Raw genomic sequence first — 16,557 nt, 5'->3', positions numbered from 1 at the left:
CACTAAAAGATATTCGGAAAGCATGTACTGTACGTATGTATGTGGTGTGTTCACAGAAGACACTTAAATCTGTAATCATGTTTTTGAGGGACTGTTGTGGCGGTTGGCTGGTTGTCTGGTTGGCACCCACACATTTGTGTACTGGGAGACAGATGCATTCTTACATAAGTCCTTATATAATGCTGCCCTGTCCTATCCAATAAGAGTGCTCCTTTTTCATTCTGTGAGCGGGAAGGTTAGTGTGGGTTAGACAACCCTTCCTCAACACAACCACCACCAGCACGACTTACACTTACACTTACACCCCAACTCGTGGAAATGGAAAATGATGGAAAGACTGAGCAAAGGGAGAGATGGAGGCATGGCCCTCTTTCTGTATGATTCTATCCCCTCTGTCCCTTCCTCGCTATCTGAACCATTCTAGGGGGAGACTTTGTGATCAGGTGAGAAAAGGATGATGTTGACCTGGAACCTACATAGGAAAATGGCCAGTATTGTGTGCATAATTGAGAGATGCAAAGAGAAAGACAGTCCACAGGAAGGCTATAATATCTTGGACTTTGAAGAGAATATAGAAATATTGGGTTCAAAACAGAGTGTTACGAATGGGGGAACAGGACCCATCTTCCTTTCAAACTACACAGCCGAGAGAGACAGAGAAGGAGGAGCAAGAAGGAGCAGGCTGGCCAAGCATGAAAGCAGATGTCAGTGGAGACTAGAGACTCCAAGGGAGAGATAGAGATATGGAGAGAACTGAAACAGTGAACTGAGATGGATGGATGGATTTCGTGATAGCTGAGAATGATAGAGAGGGTAAAAGGGCGAAAAAGGTGGGGGTGAAGCAGAGAAAACGCAAGCAGCCTTCCCCCTGCAGCGAAAGCCTCTCTTTCTCTCTTGCGCTCTCATTCAAAGGCAGTTAGCTACTCTTTGATGTATCTATAATTAGTCAGTACACACTGTGAAGTGTTTTAAAAGAAATCAAATTGCAATGAAACACTTGAGTGCTCAAAACAGGGGCTAACATGCTCCGGAGCAAGGGGAGCGAGCAGGAGAAATTAATGGCGGGGCTTTTTGATGTGCTTGATCAGAAATGTATTTATTAACTGCAAAGGGGAATAGTAATTAACCCACAGACAGCTTGTTTTCTCTGGGTCTTCTCATGTGTCAAACGGTTCATCCCGCAAGGCTCCACTCTCCATTCGCCTGCTCCTGCGTGCACACACCTCCTATTCTGTCCCTCTGGACCACTTTCTCCTCAATTAAGTAGACGATGTGCGCGCGTATGTATATCTTTATGTGTGCTTGTATGTGCATGAGTTTGTGCATGCTTATGTGTGAGAGAGTGCAACACACAGCAATAACAAGTAAGAAATGTATAGTGGTTGCTTTAAGTCCCATGTGTATATTTATATGGTACTCCTGTACAGTACATTTCTGTGAGTGGGGAGAAGTCTGAGAGCATTTAAATAAAATCAAACAGCCTTGAGTGGAATACTTTATATTAACAATGCACCCAAACAAAATATATACCGCAAAAAAAAGATTGACTTGGACAAGTCAACAGTCAACTTCTCTCTGAAGACAAAGTTGTTGATAGGTATAGGTGGGTGACTGAGGGAAGCTTATACAAAATACGAGTGTGCATATGTGTTCGTGTTAGTTTTGGGTTAGAATAGGTGAAGGTGGAGGAATGATAGATAACAGAAGCTGGGATGGCCTCGAGGGAAACCTGACTATGGAGTTTCAAACACCCTGTCACTTAAAGTGAACACAAAGATCTTTCAAGTGTCTGTTTTGATGTTATCTTCCCCATAGTGCATCTGCTATATGCTGTATTTATATATGCATACACTGTATATGAGTGTTTTAAGAAGGTTTTCACACAACAAGGACAACACATAAAAGAAAGCAGTTAGAACCTTGTGAGGCCTTAACATACACATAGAGAGCGCGAGGAAAAGTCTGACTGAAACACAGAGAGACAGAAAGATACCAACAGAGAGAATAGCTAGTCTTCGTCACACAGCGAGAAAGCCCAAGAGATTGTGAGGCTGTCACGGACAAAACACTGCATGAATATTTAGCAGCCAAATTAAAATTACAAAATACTAAACAAAAAAGAGTAGGTGAAAGAAAAGGAAGAAAATAAAATATTCCTGAAAACACCAGTGGGACAAGTGCCCACCTTTAATCCCCCACTAACCGTATTCTCATTGTGTCTCCTCCCTCCTCCTCCTCCCCCTCCTAGGAAAAGAGTAGAGATATCACCTAAATAATATGGGATGTGGTGAATATAGCTGTAAATCCTCCAGATCAAGAAACCAGCTGACTGGCAATGTATCCAAGCTCACAGATCATAGAGAGGCTTGCAAACACAGCTAGCACAGTGTGTTACTTCGCAGAGCTTAACCTCTTCCACTCCTGCCCCCCTACCATAGACCCATTTCTGGGGGGGAACAGGGTATCTTTAGAGATAGATAGGAGGTCAGCAGTACATGCCACATAGAAGTGAAAAACATAATTTGAAAGCTGGGAACCTAAAGATTAATTTGAGATGCAACTCAGCACTGTGTGCCAAGGCTCTATTGTAATAAACCTGTGACAGCTAAATATTGTGTTTTGGTTACACACCTATTCAAATTTTGAAAGGTCAGAATGTATAAGGGCTAAGAACATTATGAGGAAGTATATGATGGTCATTCCATGCTCAATAATGTATTATAAGTTGTTGATGTAATTTTTGCCTTGATAATATTTGTTACATTGATTTTGTGCCAAATTTGACCATTTTGACCATTCATGTAGATTTCTGTAGGAATTAAATTTGTTGAGGAGCCCTTCTGTTGTGGAATTTGCTCAACAACTTGTGATTATCCTAGGGATCACAATTGGTCATTTTATAGAGTAAAGCCAAGTTTCAAAAATTGGTCTCATTACAATGAAATGGATACAGTAGGGACAAACATCATCACACATGAACACAATCAGGTTCACTGCAAATTGGCTTAATGCAATTCCAAGACTATTTAGGTAAATAGAAATATTGGATGGTTTTTGCCAAACACTACATGGGATTAGCATAAAGTGGGCATGTTTGTAAAGGGGAGACTCGTGGGTACCGATAGAACCCATGTTCATTCAGATACCATGAGGTGAGAGGTCAAGGGACCCCTTTGAAAATGGCCATGTCAGTTTTTCCCACACCAAAATTTAACCAAACTTTAGAACGTTATTTAGCCCTCTTCATGACAAGCTAGCATTGGTACCAATGGATGCCTTAGGTCATCTAGTTTCATATGATACCAATATCTCCACTGTAGCTTTAAAACTGAACCAGCTACAGCCTCTGAAAAACAGTAATGGAGTGGAGGAGTGCAGTTTTTTACAGTAACAGTATTTTAAATGCTAACACAGCTAGCACTGCATTTTAGCCATAGGCCTGGAACTTAGACAAACTAGCTACATACACGTTGTAGCTGCAATTTCAGAAGATAAACATACAAACCTTCAGCTGAGATACAACAACTAGATTTCCGTTTTGTCCTTTTTAATATCAAGCTACAGACAACTAAGAATGTACAGGGTAATGTGCATTTATGTTTTGTTTTATTTGGAAAAAGTTTATTTTTTTAAACTTTTGTATCCTTTGTGGAAATATGTGACAAATATAACATGATTGTTTCTTTGCAGTGTCGAGGTAAATTAAAGTTATCAGAAAAACTGTGAAATAATAATTAGATGTTCACATTTTTCATTCTTAAAATGTTAAGAAAAGAGCTCAAATCCAGAGTAAGGACATACTCTTTTAGGGTCACATTAACTGCTCTGTATGTTCAACTGAAACACACATTAGACATGACCATAAATGAACAACTCTGTCTCCTACATATTTATATAGTAATAATTTAAATAAACATAAGTTCTAGGAAGCACAAGCAGCATGCAGCAACCTAGCATGATAGCAACATTAACTTCCCTGCAATCAAACATTACTTTTGTTTCAGTGAGAATAATTCACCATGATGGTATAGGCTATCTGCACACTGAAGCTTTACTATTACATAACTCTAGTCATTAAAACACTAACAGAGGAGAAAGTGATGATCAATATGCAATGCAGAAACCCACAAGGACATCACAGTTAACCAAACACTACAAAATAAAACATTAACCTCAGAAGTCTTCATATAACCCGCAAAAGACACACTGTAGGCCCATTGAGCTGAAGGGTGCGGTTATAAAGCCAAGACACTGGCCAAACCTTTATTTCCACCCTCCCATGTGCACCATTAATTCCTTCAAATCAACTTCCCCCTCACCATTGTAGTGTCTGGATTGCCCTTATCCTGTGATAACTTGAGACTTCATGTCTTTGTCTTGTATGTCTTCCAAAAGTAGATGTTTACTTAGGTTAAAGGTTAAAGGTTAGCCATAAAGGACAGGCCAGAGACTATTTCTCCAGACTGACCATTTGTTAAAACTAGTCATAAATGATGAGCCAGGAGCTGTTTTCCCAGACTGACCATTTGTTTAGAAGGTGGAGTTTTATTTTGGGTACTATATATATAGTGTTGCAAGTGTTGTAGGGGGAGAGAAGTTCCAGGCCAGGACTCCCTCAGATTGGATATGTGACACTGATCTCTTTGTAATAAAACCTTTAAAATATACAAGTGAGACGTGTCAGCGGTGGTTTCCTTCTTCATCAGCACATCAAGAATCTACCTATTAAATTACACTTCACCATCTTTCAACCTATTCTATCCTTCCTTTAAGGCTGAGCGATCTGCATCTGCAGATCTAGTTTAACAGTACCAATGTAGTTGCATTGCCATCCCTAAATTTCTTCATCTAGCCCCCTCTTTTCTCCTGTTTTACTCCTGTTCTTGATATGCAGAGGAGGTGGATAGTGCTCAAGGACAAGGATGAACCAGATTGTTTACAGAACCAGTACGTCTTCAAAGAAACTAAATGCTATTTATTTTTAATTGTTCCACCATGTTTCACACACTATCACTCTGCTGTGTCTCCCTGAGGTGCCTAGTGTTGGGGCTGCTCTGCTGCATGTTAGTATTCATATACACACACACATATATATATATATATCTCACACACTGTGTGAGAGTGTGAGAGTGTGAGTGTGTGTGTGTGAGTGAGAGAGAGAGAGAGAGAGAGAGAGAGAGAAAGAGAGAGAGAGAGAGAGAGAGAGAGAGAGAGAGAGAGAGAGAGAGAGAGAGAGAGAGAGAGAGAGAGAGAGAGAGAGAGAGAGAGAGACTAAGACAGAGAGATAATATATAGTTTTTTTGCATACTAACATGTTTGTATACATGTATGGACATTAGTGCTGCATGTGCTGTGGCGTTGCAAATTTCACTCTGAGACTATGCGAGTGCTGTAATATGTCATTTCTCTTACATTAACTTGTATGTGAGTGATTGTGCTGACATGAGCCTACTGTGTGTCTCAGTGTGTCTTTTGTGTCAGTGGGAGGTAGGAAGGATAAGCAAAAAACTGAAACACTCACCAGCTCAACGAAAGACAGCCCTCCATAGCTGTGGGCCACGATGAAGACATTCTTGGCTGCGGCTTTGGACACAAAGTGGTCCCACACGTACAGCACGTGTTCCTCAGAAGAACCATTTTCCTGCAACACAAAAAGCCACTCCACTGTTAGATGCATAGCCAGAAAGACTGACAACAGAAACGTTAAAGACTTGAGCAAGCTCTAAAAACACTGTCCAATTACACTGTCCAATTACAATTTATTTAAGGTGCCAGAATCCAGCCAATAAAGGTGAAGCATCAATATAGTTATCAAACTCTTTGAAATGCAGTCCTACAATGTTAAAACCTGCACCCGAGGCCCGCCAAAAGGAGAGAGGTATAAAAGAGAAACAAAAAAAGTAGTGGTGGCCTGAGGTGATTTCTATAAAGAGCCACACTTCAGTGGATCAATAAGTCTTGCATATTGCAAATGCCCTAAATGTAAAACTCAATAGGCTGGGTGACGTAACGTTTAAATCTTAATTTGTACCCCATTGCTCAATCGATGGTCCATCTATACGCCAGTAGAGGCATAATGGGAAGACACTTGGGGAAGGTCAAAGGAAAAACAACAGCCAGGGCATAAACACATACATATATAAAACACACAATCAGGCACATTATTGCACCTATGCATACACTCACAAAGACTGTCTCTCATCTGCATGGACAGTCTCACAGCACACGCACACACACACACACACACACACACACACACACACACACACACACACACACACACACACACACACACACACACACACACACACACACACACACACACACACACACACACACACACACACACACACACACACACACACACACGTGACTATGTTTAATTAACCAGAGTTGTAAGCACATCCAGGGATGGAGAGAACAATAGTAAAAGTACAGGCGAGAAAAGGGCATCCGTTAATGAACTTGTGACATTGATTCAAGACTTTGATTTCCTATCAAACTGTCTGGTTCACAATACAAAGCAACAATGCATTCCCAGAAGAGGTTACACTGCACATTGAGCCCCATTGACTTGAAACACCTGTATCCCTACATCACAACACTGCACCACACTAAGTGCAAACATGATATTCACACACACACAGGCATATACACATTTCTCTTAATTAGTATACATATCTATATAAAAAATAATATCTTGAAATAAACAAACACATGGTCTATAGAGAATGGAACCTCATCTGTTAATTGAGTGTCAAACTGTTATATTTGTCTCCAAAACAAATAATTAGTGATATGAGGTGAAGGACAGTGCAGGTGTCTTAAGAGACTATCATGTTAGCATCCATAAACACGTGCAGTTTACAAAGTAAGACAGTATATTATCACATAAAGATATTTAAGATTTGCTCACCTAAATGTGGGAATTGAGGAGGCAGTGAAACACACTCACACACACATCAAAGAAAATATGGCTTAAACTTTACTTTTAGGAGAAAGGAAGACAGCTTGTGATTTGACGGGATGTTTTTGCTTGCACGTATCTGTGTGTACAACTTTGTGTGTGCAAGTGTGTGCGCTTGTACTATTTGATGATTTGATGATGTGCTGATGTGTGTTTTAGTTGCTGTGTTTGTCTAGAGGTAAATTAACCTGTCAGAGTGTTTGTGTTTACTGCTAGATTAGCATGAGCGGGTTGTAGTGTCAGCACCCACCGCCATTCACAGAGTGTGATGCAAGAGCAGGCAACTCCGCTCTGCCCTTCTGCCATCAGTGCATGTGGGGGTGTGTGTGTGTCAGTTTGCATGTGTGCACGGAGGGGCTGGCTGAAGCAGAGTTGTCTGTCTGAAATGCTGTGACATCAAAGTCCTTTGAAGTCTCCCTCCTCTCTCCTCCGCCATGTCACCCTTCATCTGTGAAGCCCATTTCATTAGCCTGCCTCTATCCCTCACTCCTTCCATCTCTTCTACCTTCTTTTCCTCCGCTGAAGCCACCTGTTCTTCATGCTCCTCCGTCTCAAGTTTTGTCCACTTCCACACCCACCCCTTAGTGATAATGTCTGATATGAAGATACTAGGTGGGGTTTACCGCTGTACACTGGGTGACATCCACTTTTAAAGAATCTATCTATTTATTTACTAAAAATATAATTTTAAGATACATATATTGCATTGTTGATGTCTTCATAGTGGCAGGTGAGAGGCCCAATTGTCCTGGCTCCATCACCCAACCTTGCACTCTCACAAATGCACATTCTTCGTTTTCACCTTCAGCAGCAGGCGACAAAGTGACTGACTACCTGGCATGGCAGTGTAGTGAATTATCTAAACAGCATTTGCATATTGTTGCAATTATTTCCTGGGGTTAATTAGCTGCAGTGGAGCACAGTACCCTGTGAGACCGGCTTCCTGTCACCAGCTCTCACACAGTATCTTACCTTATTTATTTATTTGCCGCTGTTTGTGTGTCTGTGTTTGTGTCTGTGTATGTTGTGTGTGCATCTGTCAGCACTGTCAGAGTAGTGTCCCAACTGCACACCTGTTGCCAGCATCCTTCAGCCATGACTGTCAGGGGACACTGAGGATGCGTACTGTTTGTGTATGTTTTTGTGTGTGTGTGTGTGTGTGTGTGTGTGTGTGTGTGTGTGTGTGTGTGTGTGTGTGTGTGTGTGTGCGTGCGTGTGTTTACTGAGTATATAGTGATCCATACTGTCCCCTCAGAGAATATAAAATACAAATCTGCTCCCTAGACAGTCTCAGGACCAGACAGTCTCCAGATACTAAATAAAAAAAAAAAAGAAATGTGCAGAGAGAACTAGAGGAAAAGAGATAGAAAGAGAGAAGGGGTGAGCACACACACACACACACACACACACACACACACACACACGCACACACACACACACACACACACACACACACACACACACACACACACACACAATTTATTGTCAGTCATCATGAACTCCAGTGCAGACAGCTCCCTATAGTACAATCGCCTTTAAGTACTTTCATCCCACAGCCTGTGATTAAAGTGATATACGTACAGTATACTCAGATATTGGACAGCTCAGTCAGTGAAGCAATGGATGCTACCAAACACATCTTTCAGAAAAATACAATGGCTACTATATAAACATACATCCACATTGAGTTTTTACACAGCTCTCAAGGCTGTAGTGAGTCAACTGACCAAAATGTGGTTTTAGCCATCAAAAACGCTGATTAAGTGTTGTACCTTACGTCACCATAAAAACCACTGGACAACCTGCTACGCAACACTGTGCATGACTATCTACCCCACTTTTAGTATATAAGTGTTTCCAACTGGTACTCCTTTGTTGAATGTCTTTGCCTTCCATTGTCCAGTTTTCAAGATTTTGTTCGATTTAGCTCTTTCCATTACTTACAAAGTAACAACTCACAATTGCATGCATGCATGCATACACACACACACACACACACACACACACACACACACACACACACACACACACACGTTCCAGTTTATGCACACGGATGCACGTGCACATACACTCTCCTGTTTCTTCAAACGTTGTCCGGTCCAATACTTGCCCTGTGTTTATTCACTGTAATGAGAAGCAGGGAGAGGAGAGTGGAGGAGAGGAGTGTGCTGCAGCCAGAATAACAGCCCCAACGCCAACACAAACCCAGTGTCTGACCACCACAGGAAACAATGAATCTAACAACATCAACACACTCTGACAAACAACCACTTCAGACCTCCCTGCACCTCCCTTCTGCTCCTCCTCCTCAGTCATCAAAACCACACAGGACTACAGAACTTCTGAGGATGTTGGAGTCTCTAGTTGGGAGATGGTGAGCAGTGTGGACCGGAAGGAATTTAGTGGATAAGAGCCATTATACTTTTTACACTCAGAAACCTTTCAGTGGGAGCCAGCAGTGTCAGGACAGTGTCACGGGATAACTAAACAACTTTATTGGGTTTGGCAATACTGGTTTCAATCTTGCATGAATAATAAGTATTTCAATGTGTTAGAGCAAATGCTGAAATATAATTAAAAGTAAAACAAACATACATCAAAAGACACTATTACTCTAAAGTTGCTTCCTGCAAAGGAAGAGGTAGAAACTAATTATCAAATTACTCCGGAGCTTACTCACTTTGTGTGTGTGTCTCTCTCTCTCTCTCTCTCTCTCTCTCTCATGAACACACACACCCAAACCCTGACTGTCTGGCTATTCTCTCTCTGTCCCCTCCTGGTCTCAGGCCACACACTAGATAAAGCCACCAGCAGACCCCTGTCATTACATTTTTTAAATATGTACTGATCAGCAATATACAAGACTGCTTCCATTTGGCCTATTGTTTAAATATTAAATAAGCAATGTATATAATTGCATGTATTAGCAAAGAGGTCATTAGAGTGAGTAAGTTTGTTTTTGTGTGTGCGGGGTGTGCGTGTGTGTGATTGCGTTCATGTCTCTTAGCACACAATTAAAAAACGGACCTCAACGACACCTGCAACAATTGCATTCTAATCAATGCCTGGGACGTGTACTCCTTCGCCATCTCTTTTCCTCCCCCCCCCCCCCCCAGCCGTCTTTGTTTCTTTCTTTACTCTCTTTCAAGGGAGACAGAAAGCTGAAGTTAGCTAGAAGCTGTCTGGGAGCTGATGGGTCTGCTAGAGTGGGGGAAGAAGGTATGGAGCAAATTAGTGGCAGAGATGGGAAAATAATGACTGTGGCATTGTGGGTAATTAGCAGGTATAGTACCTATGGAGGATTGGGAATATAATGATGTGAGAAAGAGACAGAGAAAAGGGAGAATGAGGTGAAAAACGTGTGCAAGACTAACAAGAGGGGGGAAACTGTGTGTGCATGTGTGAGAAACAGAGGAAGAGAGAGAGAGAAATATATGTGTAGGTGTGTTATTTGACTTTGCAATAAGTGAGTGACTGGGAGAGAGAGAGAGCCAGAGAAAGGAGAAAAACTATAGTCTACATGTCATCCCTCGTGCAGATTAGCGTTCACAGACTGTATACAATAAAATAGCATGACCTTGGTGGGGTCAGTCTGCTCTGACAATATTTGCCAGGGCATTGTTTCAAATCAATAACTCATTAACAAAGTACAAAGGAAGTTGCTGTGGGTTTGTGAGATTCTTTATTAGAAAAGAGCGGCTGCGGGCCAGAAAGGTCATCGCTGTGACATCTCGGCTAGCCTCGCGCTGCTGCCCGGATTGTCAGGTGAAATTACTGCGAGCCATTAATTGACATAAGGCAAAGGAGAGCGGGCAGGCAGACAAGGCTGTGTTTGTTCCAAGATGACCCTGAGGTGCTGTGTGTGTGTGTGTGTGTGTGTGTGTGTGTGTGTGTAAGTCTCTGTGTGTGTCTGTGTATGTCTTTATTCGGGTCAGCCTGTATCCAGAACAGGACTGTGTGTAGAGAGAGAGAGAGAGAGAGAGAGGGAGAGAGAGAGAGAGAGAGAGAGAGAGAGAGAGAGAGAGAGAGAGAGAGAGAGAGAGAGAGAGAGAGAGAGAGAAAGAGAGAGAGAGAGAGAGAGAGAGAGAGAGAGAGAAAGCTCCGTGGGTGGGGAGGTGTGAGGGAGGGCAGGATGGATGTGTTTGATGGTTGACCTGACTAGAAGATTGGGAGCAGGGATCTGAGACCAGCTACACTTGTTCTGCCTTGAGCAAACACACAAGTACACAGGTATGCGAACACACACATATGTTATACCTAAACTACACATAACACAGACATGCTCACACACACTAACAAATTCAAAATCTAACAGATTCAATCCTATTTGAAACTTTGATAAGTCAAATGACAAGAAGATAAATCTGACGTTAAAACATGCCACACATCACCACCACCACCATTAAAGGGTAGCTCATGAAGACATGCACACAGGTCAAAGCTTTTACTCTCCCACACTCACACTGAAATACACACCAAATACAAAGATGGCATCTAGCCAATTTGCTCTCTGCAGCAAGCAGGTGAGCTGCCCTCTAGCCCTGGTCATTGACCTCTCCTCTGACCAAGTTCAGAGGTTAATCAAGTCCCTACCTGTCCTTGGATATGCTGAGCCTTACTTCTTGGCACAACCACAGGTCAAAGGTCAAATAAACCCTGTCTGTATAATTGCTTGTGGGCCACAGATTGGGGCAAAGGGGTGAAGGTGACAAAGAGCAAAAGAGCCCAGTCCCATAGAGAAAAACTGTAGAGCCATGTCGAATACAATTACCAGTGTGTGTGTGCTTGTGTGTCCATGTCTTAATGTTTATAATCAAGTCTTGGGGTGTGTGTGTGTGTGTGCGTGTGTGTGTGTGTGTGCGTGTGTGTGTGTATGTTAGTGAATCCTCATGACATTTTGTAGTACAGTGTGAACATGGGGGAACAGGACATCATCAGCTAAACACAGACAAGGACAAGGATCTCCGCTGGCCCCTGTAGACGGTTGCAGCTGGGAGTAATGGGTGTTGGAGAGGTAGTACCTAAATAATGTCTCTTCCTTTAGGAAACACACACTCAGTTCCTATTTTCAACAGCTAAGAGACAGTATTACGTCAATTCTAACCAGACTGAATGGTAAAAAATGGTTTAAGACAAGGGATTTAAACAATGCCTTGAATAGAAACACAAGCACACTGAGGAGCCCCAATATTTTTCTCCACTGACGCGTGAATACATATAGGGAAAAACGGAAAGATGTAATACATTTGACGCTTTCCAGTCTCAATCATACACATCTCTTTTTCTTGAAGTTGTACTGAAGCTGAATATAGTAGGGGAAAAAGAACAGAAGGAATAGCCACGATCTGCTATTACAAAATGCTATAGGAGTGAAAGCCTCTCTGTCCAATTTAAGTAACATACAATGTGACATGTTAAAAAGAAAAGCATAAAAAACTAAGAGAGAAAGAGAAAAGTATTCCAGTCATTTATAAAAATAAGTGGTGCTTAAAGAAAGGCGAAGCTCTGTTTTTTGTCCCCTTTGCTCTTTTTTCCCTTCTTCTTTCCAGGGCATGCTGGCCTAATCCCAGCCAGCCAGCCTTGGGTGAACTCTTTGGAAGCTTCTTAAGCCCATGAATGTGCCTTTTGTTCCTGCCATTCCTCGCTTGGCTGACAGAAAATAGCTAACTGGATTACTGCTAAAATTCAGAGTAAAGTGAACTCCCAAACTTCTATATGGCAAAGTGCTAAGAAAGCCCCCCCACCCCACCCCTCCACTATCCTCATCAGCATCCCTCCGATCAGACTTTCTATCCTTCCATCCCTCCCTCTGTGCTCTCTCCTTCTCTCCCTCCTCCATCAACATCCCCCTAAACATGGCCCAGTGGTGTGTGATCTGGAGGAGAGGAGAGAAGAGGGATTAGATAAGGTTGAGAGGTTGCACACTATGAACCCAAGGCTAAAAAGTAAGAATCCTAAAAGCAGTTTAGAGCTTATTAATGTGTGTAAGGAAGCGTATTAATCAACTCAACTCTATCAGGGACTGGTGTGTATGTGTGTGTGTGAGGCTTTGTGAGTCAATGTAATAAAAAATGAATGCATATCGTAATTGTATGAGTCTTATTTGTATAAATACAGAGTAAAGCTTTTTTGTATGATGTTGAATATCATTATATTACAGAGAGGAAAGGTATATATTTGAGTGTGAGTGTGTGTGTGTGTGTGTGTGTGTGTGTGTGTGTGTGTGTGTGTGTGTCTTACTGAATGGCTGTGTGCAGGTGGTCTGGCAACTCAGCGGGAGTTAGAGTGTGAGGTGTGGGGAATGAAAAAGGTTTGTGTGTGTGTGAATGCGTGTGTCTTGGGTGGGTGTTGTTAAAAAAGATGAAAACAGCCCTGCTAAAGACGTTTGATTTGATCCACCACCCACCCCGACTAACAGAGGTAAAAGAGAAGGGTACACACACACACACACACACACACACACACACACACACACACACACACACACAAATGTCAAAACCTTAGTCCTTTTTCCACCTCCTTTACTCTTTTGTCTGCCAGTATGTGTGTCTCTGCATATCTGCATGTGTGTATGTGTGTGACCGCTTACTCCGGGGTAGACAGAGGCAGAGAAGTGGAGAGTAAAGCAGTGGAGGAGGAGGCGTGGATGATAGAGGCGAGGTCATACACACTAACATCCTGCTGACTTCTGGGTCAAAGGTCAAAATTCAAGGGGCACCAACACAGAGCCAACCTGCTCACTCATTAATCTTTATACTGAGATTTGCAATCCCCGCATCTAAGGACAAGTGTATTTGTCTGGATAATCTAAACCTTCTACATGACCCCCTATTTTTCTGGCTAATGAGGATCATTTTGTATTAGTCTGTGGTCTGAGAAATATAGACATAGTCATTTTTTTTTTTTTAAACATTTCAAACCATCTTCAGTGAATACTGCACTGGTATTGACTGCTAAATCAATCATCAATGTATATTAAACAGGAAAAAGTAACATGGAAATAGGGTGATGTGGTATTTTCTTAAATTATAAGTAATTATATTACACCTCAAGCTCATGGACCTGTGAAAAGGTAAGACTGTTTAAGTGCACAATATTTTCAAAGACACACCCTGGCTGTATATCACCTTTGTCTCAGTGCCTCCGACCCTGTCTGGCATGCATTATGCAGGTATGGGGAGAGCAAGATGAGCTCGATATCAAGATGTGAATAATATTGCATCCTTCCTTGTAGGATAGGGAAACCTTGGTTGGGGCCGCGTTAACGATCACTGCTAGCATTACAGAGTGCTAGAGATTTCAGGCAACAGGAGGGGAGTGGGGAAAGAGAAGGAGAAGAGATAAATATGGAGAAAAAAGAAATGGAGGAAGAGAGACATCACCACGAGAATCCTTCAAGTTACACCTTTAAAATAAAAACAAGTTATTGATACAAGCTCCCATCATCACAAGCATAACAACATGGGATGGACTGCATTCACAATAAAATATAGGATACAAAAATTCAGAGAGTTGACAGATGCAAGTTGGTTTAACTAAATTTCATTACAAGTGGTCTGGGACTGTTTACTGTAGGACCTTCATGTCAGATAGTGCAAAGCAGTTCATCAGTTGTATGATGGGGGATCCAGCACACATGTAAAAAAAAGTGTGACAGAGTAAGATAGCGCTTCAGCTAATTATCCCTTATTAGAGTGTGTGTAAAGATACTGCCAGGGGGGTGAGAAAAAAAAAAAGCCTGCGTTGACAGCTCACACAACGCCTGCTTGTCCCACAGCAGCCCTAACTCTTGTCAGACATTAGAGAGTGACGTCTTTCGCACGTGCGCACACACACGCACAAACACTCACCCACACACAACGCACATACATTGCTGTGACTATACTACCTTCAACCACAGTAAGACACAGATAATCAATGTATAAGAGAATGTGTAGCTCATCTTGCCCACAATTTTTAACATGTTACTGAATGAGATCCTTTAAAAAAGACAGAAAGAAAATAGTTTGGATCTTCTCGCAGCAGCAAATTGAATGAATGGATTTTATTGGCGGGGTGAATAAAATGCTGTCTATTAAGACAGGACTATTGCTGTGTCTCACATCACTTTGGCCATATTTATTTTCATATTGGAACTACATACCTTTGTTTGACCACAAGGTAAACTGGCCAAGCAAGGTGCCCCCAGCCACGTGTGTGTGTGTTTGTGTGTCTGCGTGCGTGTGTAGATCTGTGTGTGTGTGTGTGTGTATGATTAAGGGATGTGTGGTCAGTGTCACATGATAAGAATTTTGCAGTGTGTTTGCAGAGTGTGTGTTAAGGAGATAATAATCCCAGCGGTCAACAACAGTGAAGGGCCAGAGCTACACTGACCAGCCCACTATCTGAGAGAGAAAAAGAGAGAGAGAGAAAGAGGGAGAGAGGCAGGGAGGTAGCCATGTGGTTAACATTTGCTCACTGAGAGGCGACTGGAGCTCGGCCAACCTCTTCACACACAGGCTGACCACACAAGAGCCTCTCTTTCTCCCTCTGCCTCCCATCCTCCCTTCCTCCCTCGTTACCTAACATTTCCTTTCCTCGTTTCCTCAGCTAGCCACCTCCCACCATCCTCCGCTCCACAACTTCTTGCAACTTTTGTCTCCTCCAAATTCCTCCCTCCCTTTTTCTCACCTATGTCTACTCCTACCTTCTCCCATGACCCTAAACGAACACAACCTTGTCAATCCGCCCACCTCCCCCATCACGTCTACTTTTGTACATCTATCCTTCTGTCCCTCCGCCTTGGCTCACCAAACAAGTCTTTCCTGCCTTCCTTTTCTGTCTCTCCTCTCTCACTCCATCCCTGCGTCCCTCCCTCCTTCTGCAACATACCCGTATAGGGATCCGTTCAGTCTCTGTCTCCTTCTGAGGGTTGCGGTACTTCTCATAAAATTCTCTCTTCTTCTTGCCCTCTTTGTCATCTTTGCGTTCTCTCTTTTCAGCTGGTTCATCCAAGGGATCGGTCGGAGAGGGTAGAGGAGAGGACTTGGACGGTTTCTCCACTTCTAGGTAGTTCTCGTTAGGGTTGAGCACCATCACGCTGTAGCCCTCCTAAAACAGATTACATAAGTATGTGAATTAGAGCCATAGCATCAGTATCATCTACATCAAATACTGTTTATATTAAGTGTTCAGCATTCAGCATGATATTTAATAACTTTTGCCTTTTTCTGTATATATATAGTACATTATAATGAACTTGATTTGTTTGGCCTTTTCACAACCAAGTTACAAAGTGCTTCATACGGCTAAATAAATACTCAAAATTCACCAGTTACAATGCAATTTAGGAATATTATCAAAGTAAAAAAGTAAAATGTCTGTAGTGGAGAAGACTATCTCTATTTATAAAACAAATGCATCATAGATAGACCAGAAATAAAGATATGTGTATATATATATTTTTTTCTTTTTTTTCGTTTTTTAAAATTTGTCAAACATACAACATAAATTTGACAGAAAACTGTATGATAATCTCTGCACAGCGCAGTTTAGCAACTTTGCTATTTAGTTTAACCCTGGTAGGGGTTCATGGGGTATAAAAAAGAGCT

At 42.0% G+C, this 16,557-nt stretch overlaps 1 protein-coding gene across 1 annotated transcript in view; it reads right to left on the bottom strand.

The window, feature by feature from the left end:
• Positions 1-16,557, bottom strand: part of arb2a (ARB2 cotranscriptional regulator A) — a 152,981-nt gene that overhangs the window by 77,568 nt on the left and 58,856 nt on the right. Inside the window, exons 7-8 of the mRNA XM_062416727.1 lie at positions 15,839-16,057; positions 5,522-5,641 (exon numbers count right to left, since the gene is read on the bottom strand). Of these exons, the coding sequence (XP_062272711.1) occupies positions 5,522-5,641; positions 15,839-16,057 (339 nt within the window). The remainder of the gene's footprint in view (positions 1-5,521; positions 5,642-15,838; positions 16,058-16,557) is intronic.

Source organism: Scomber scombrus, chromosome 4, assembly GCF_963691925.1.
Source record: "Scomber scombrus chromosome 4, fScoSco1.1, whole genome shotgun sequence".
Lineage (NCBI taxonomy): Eukaryota > Metazoa > Chordata > Actinopteri > Scombriformes > Scombridae > Scomber > Scomber scombrus.
Note: the sequence above shows the minus strand (reverse complement) of the source record. Positions and strands in the feature narration are given on the sequence as shown.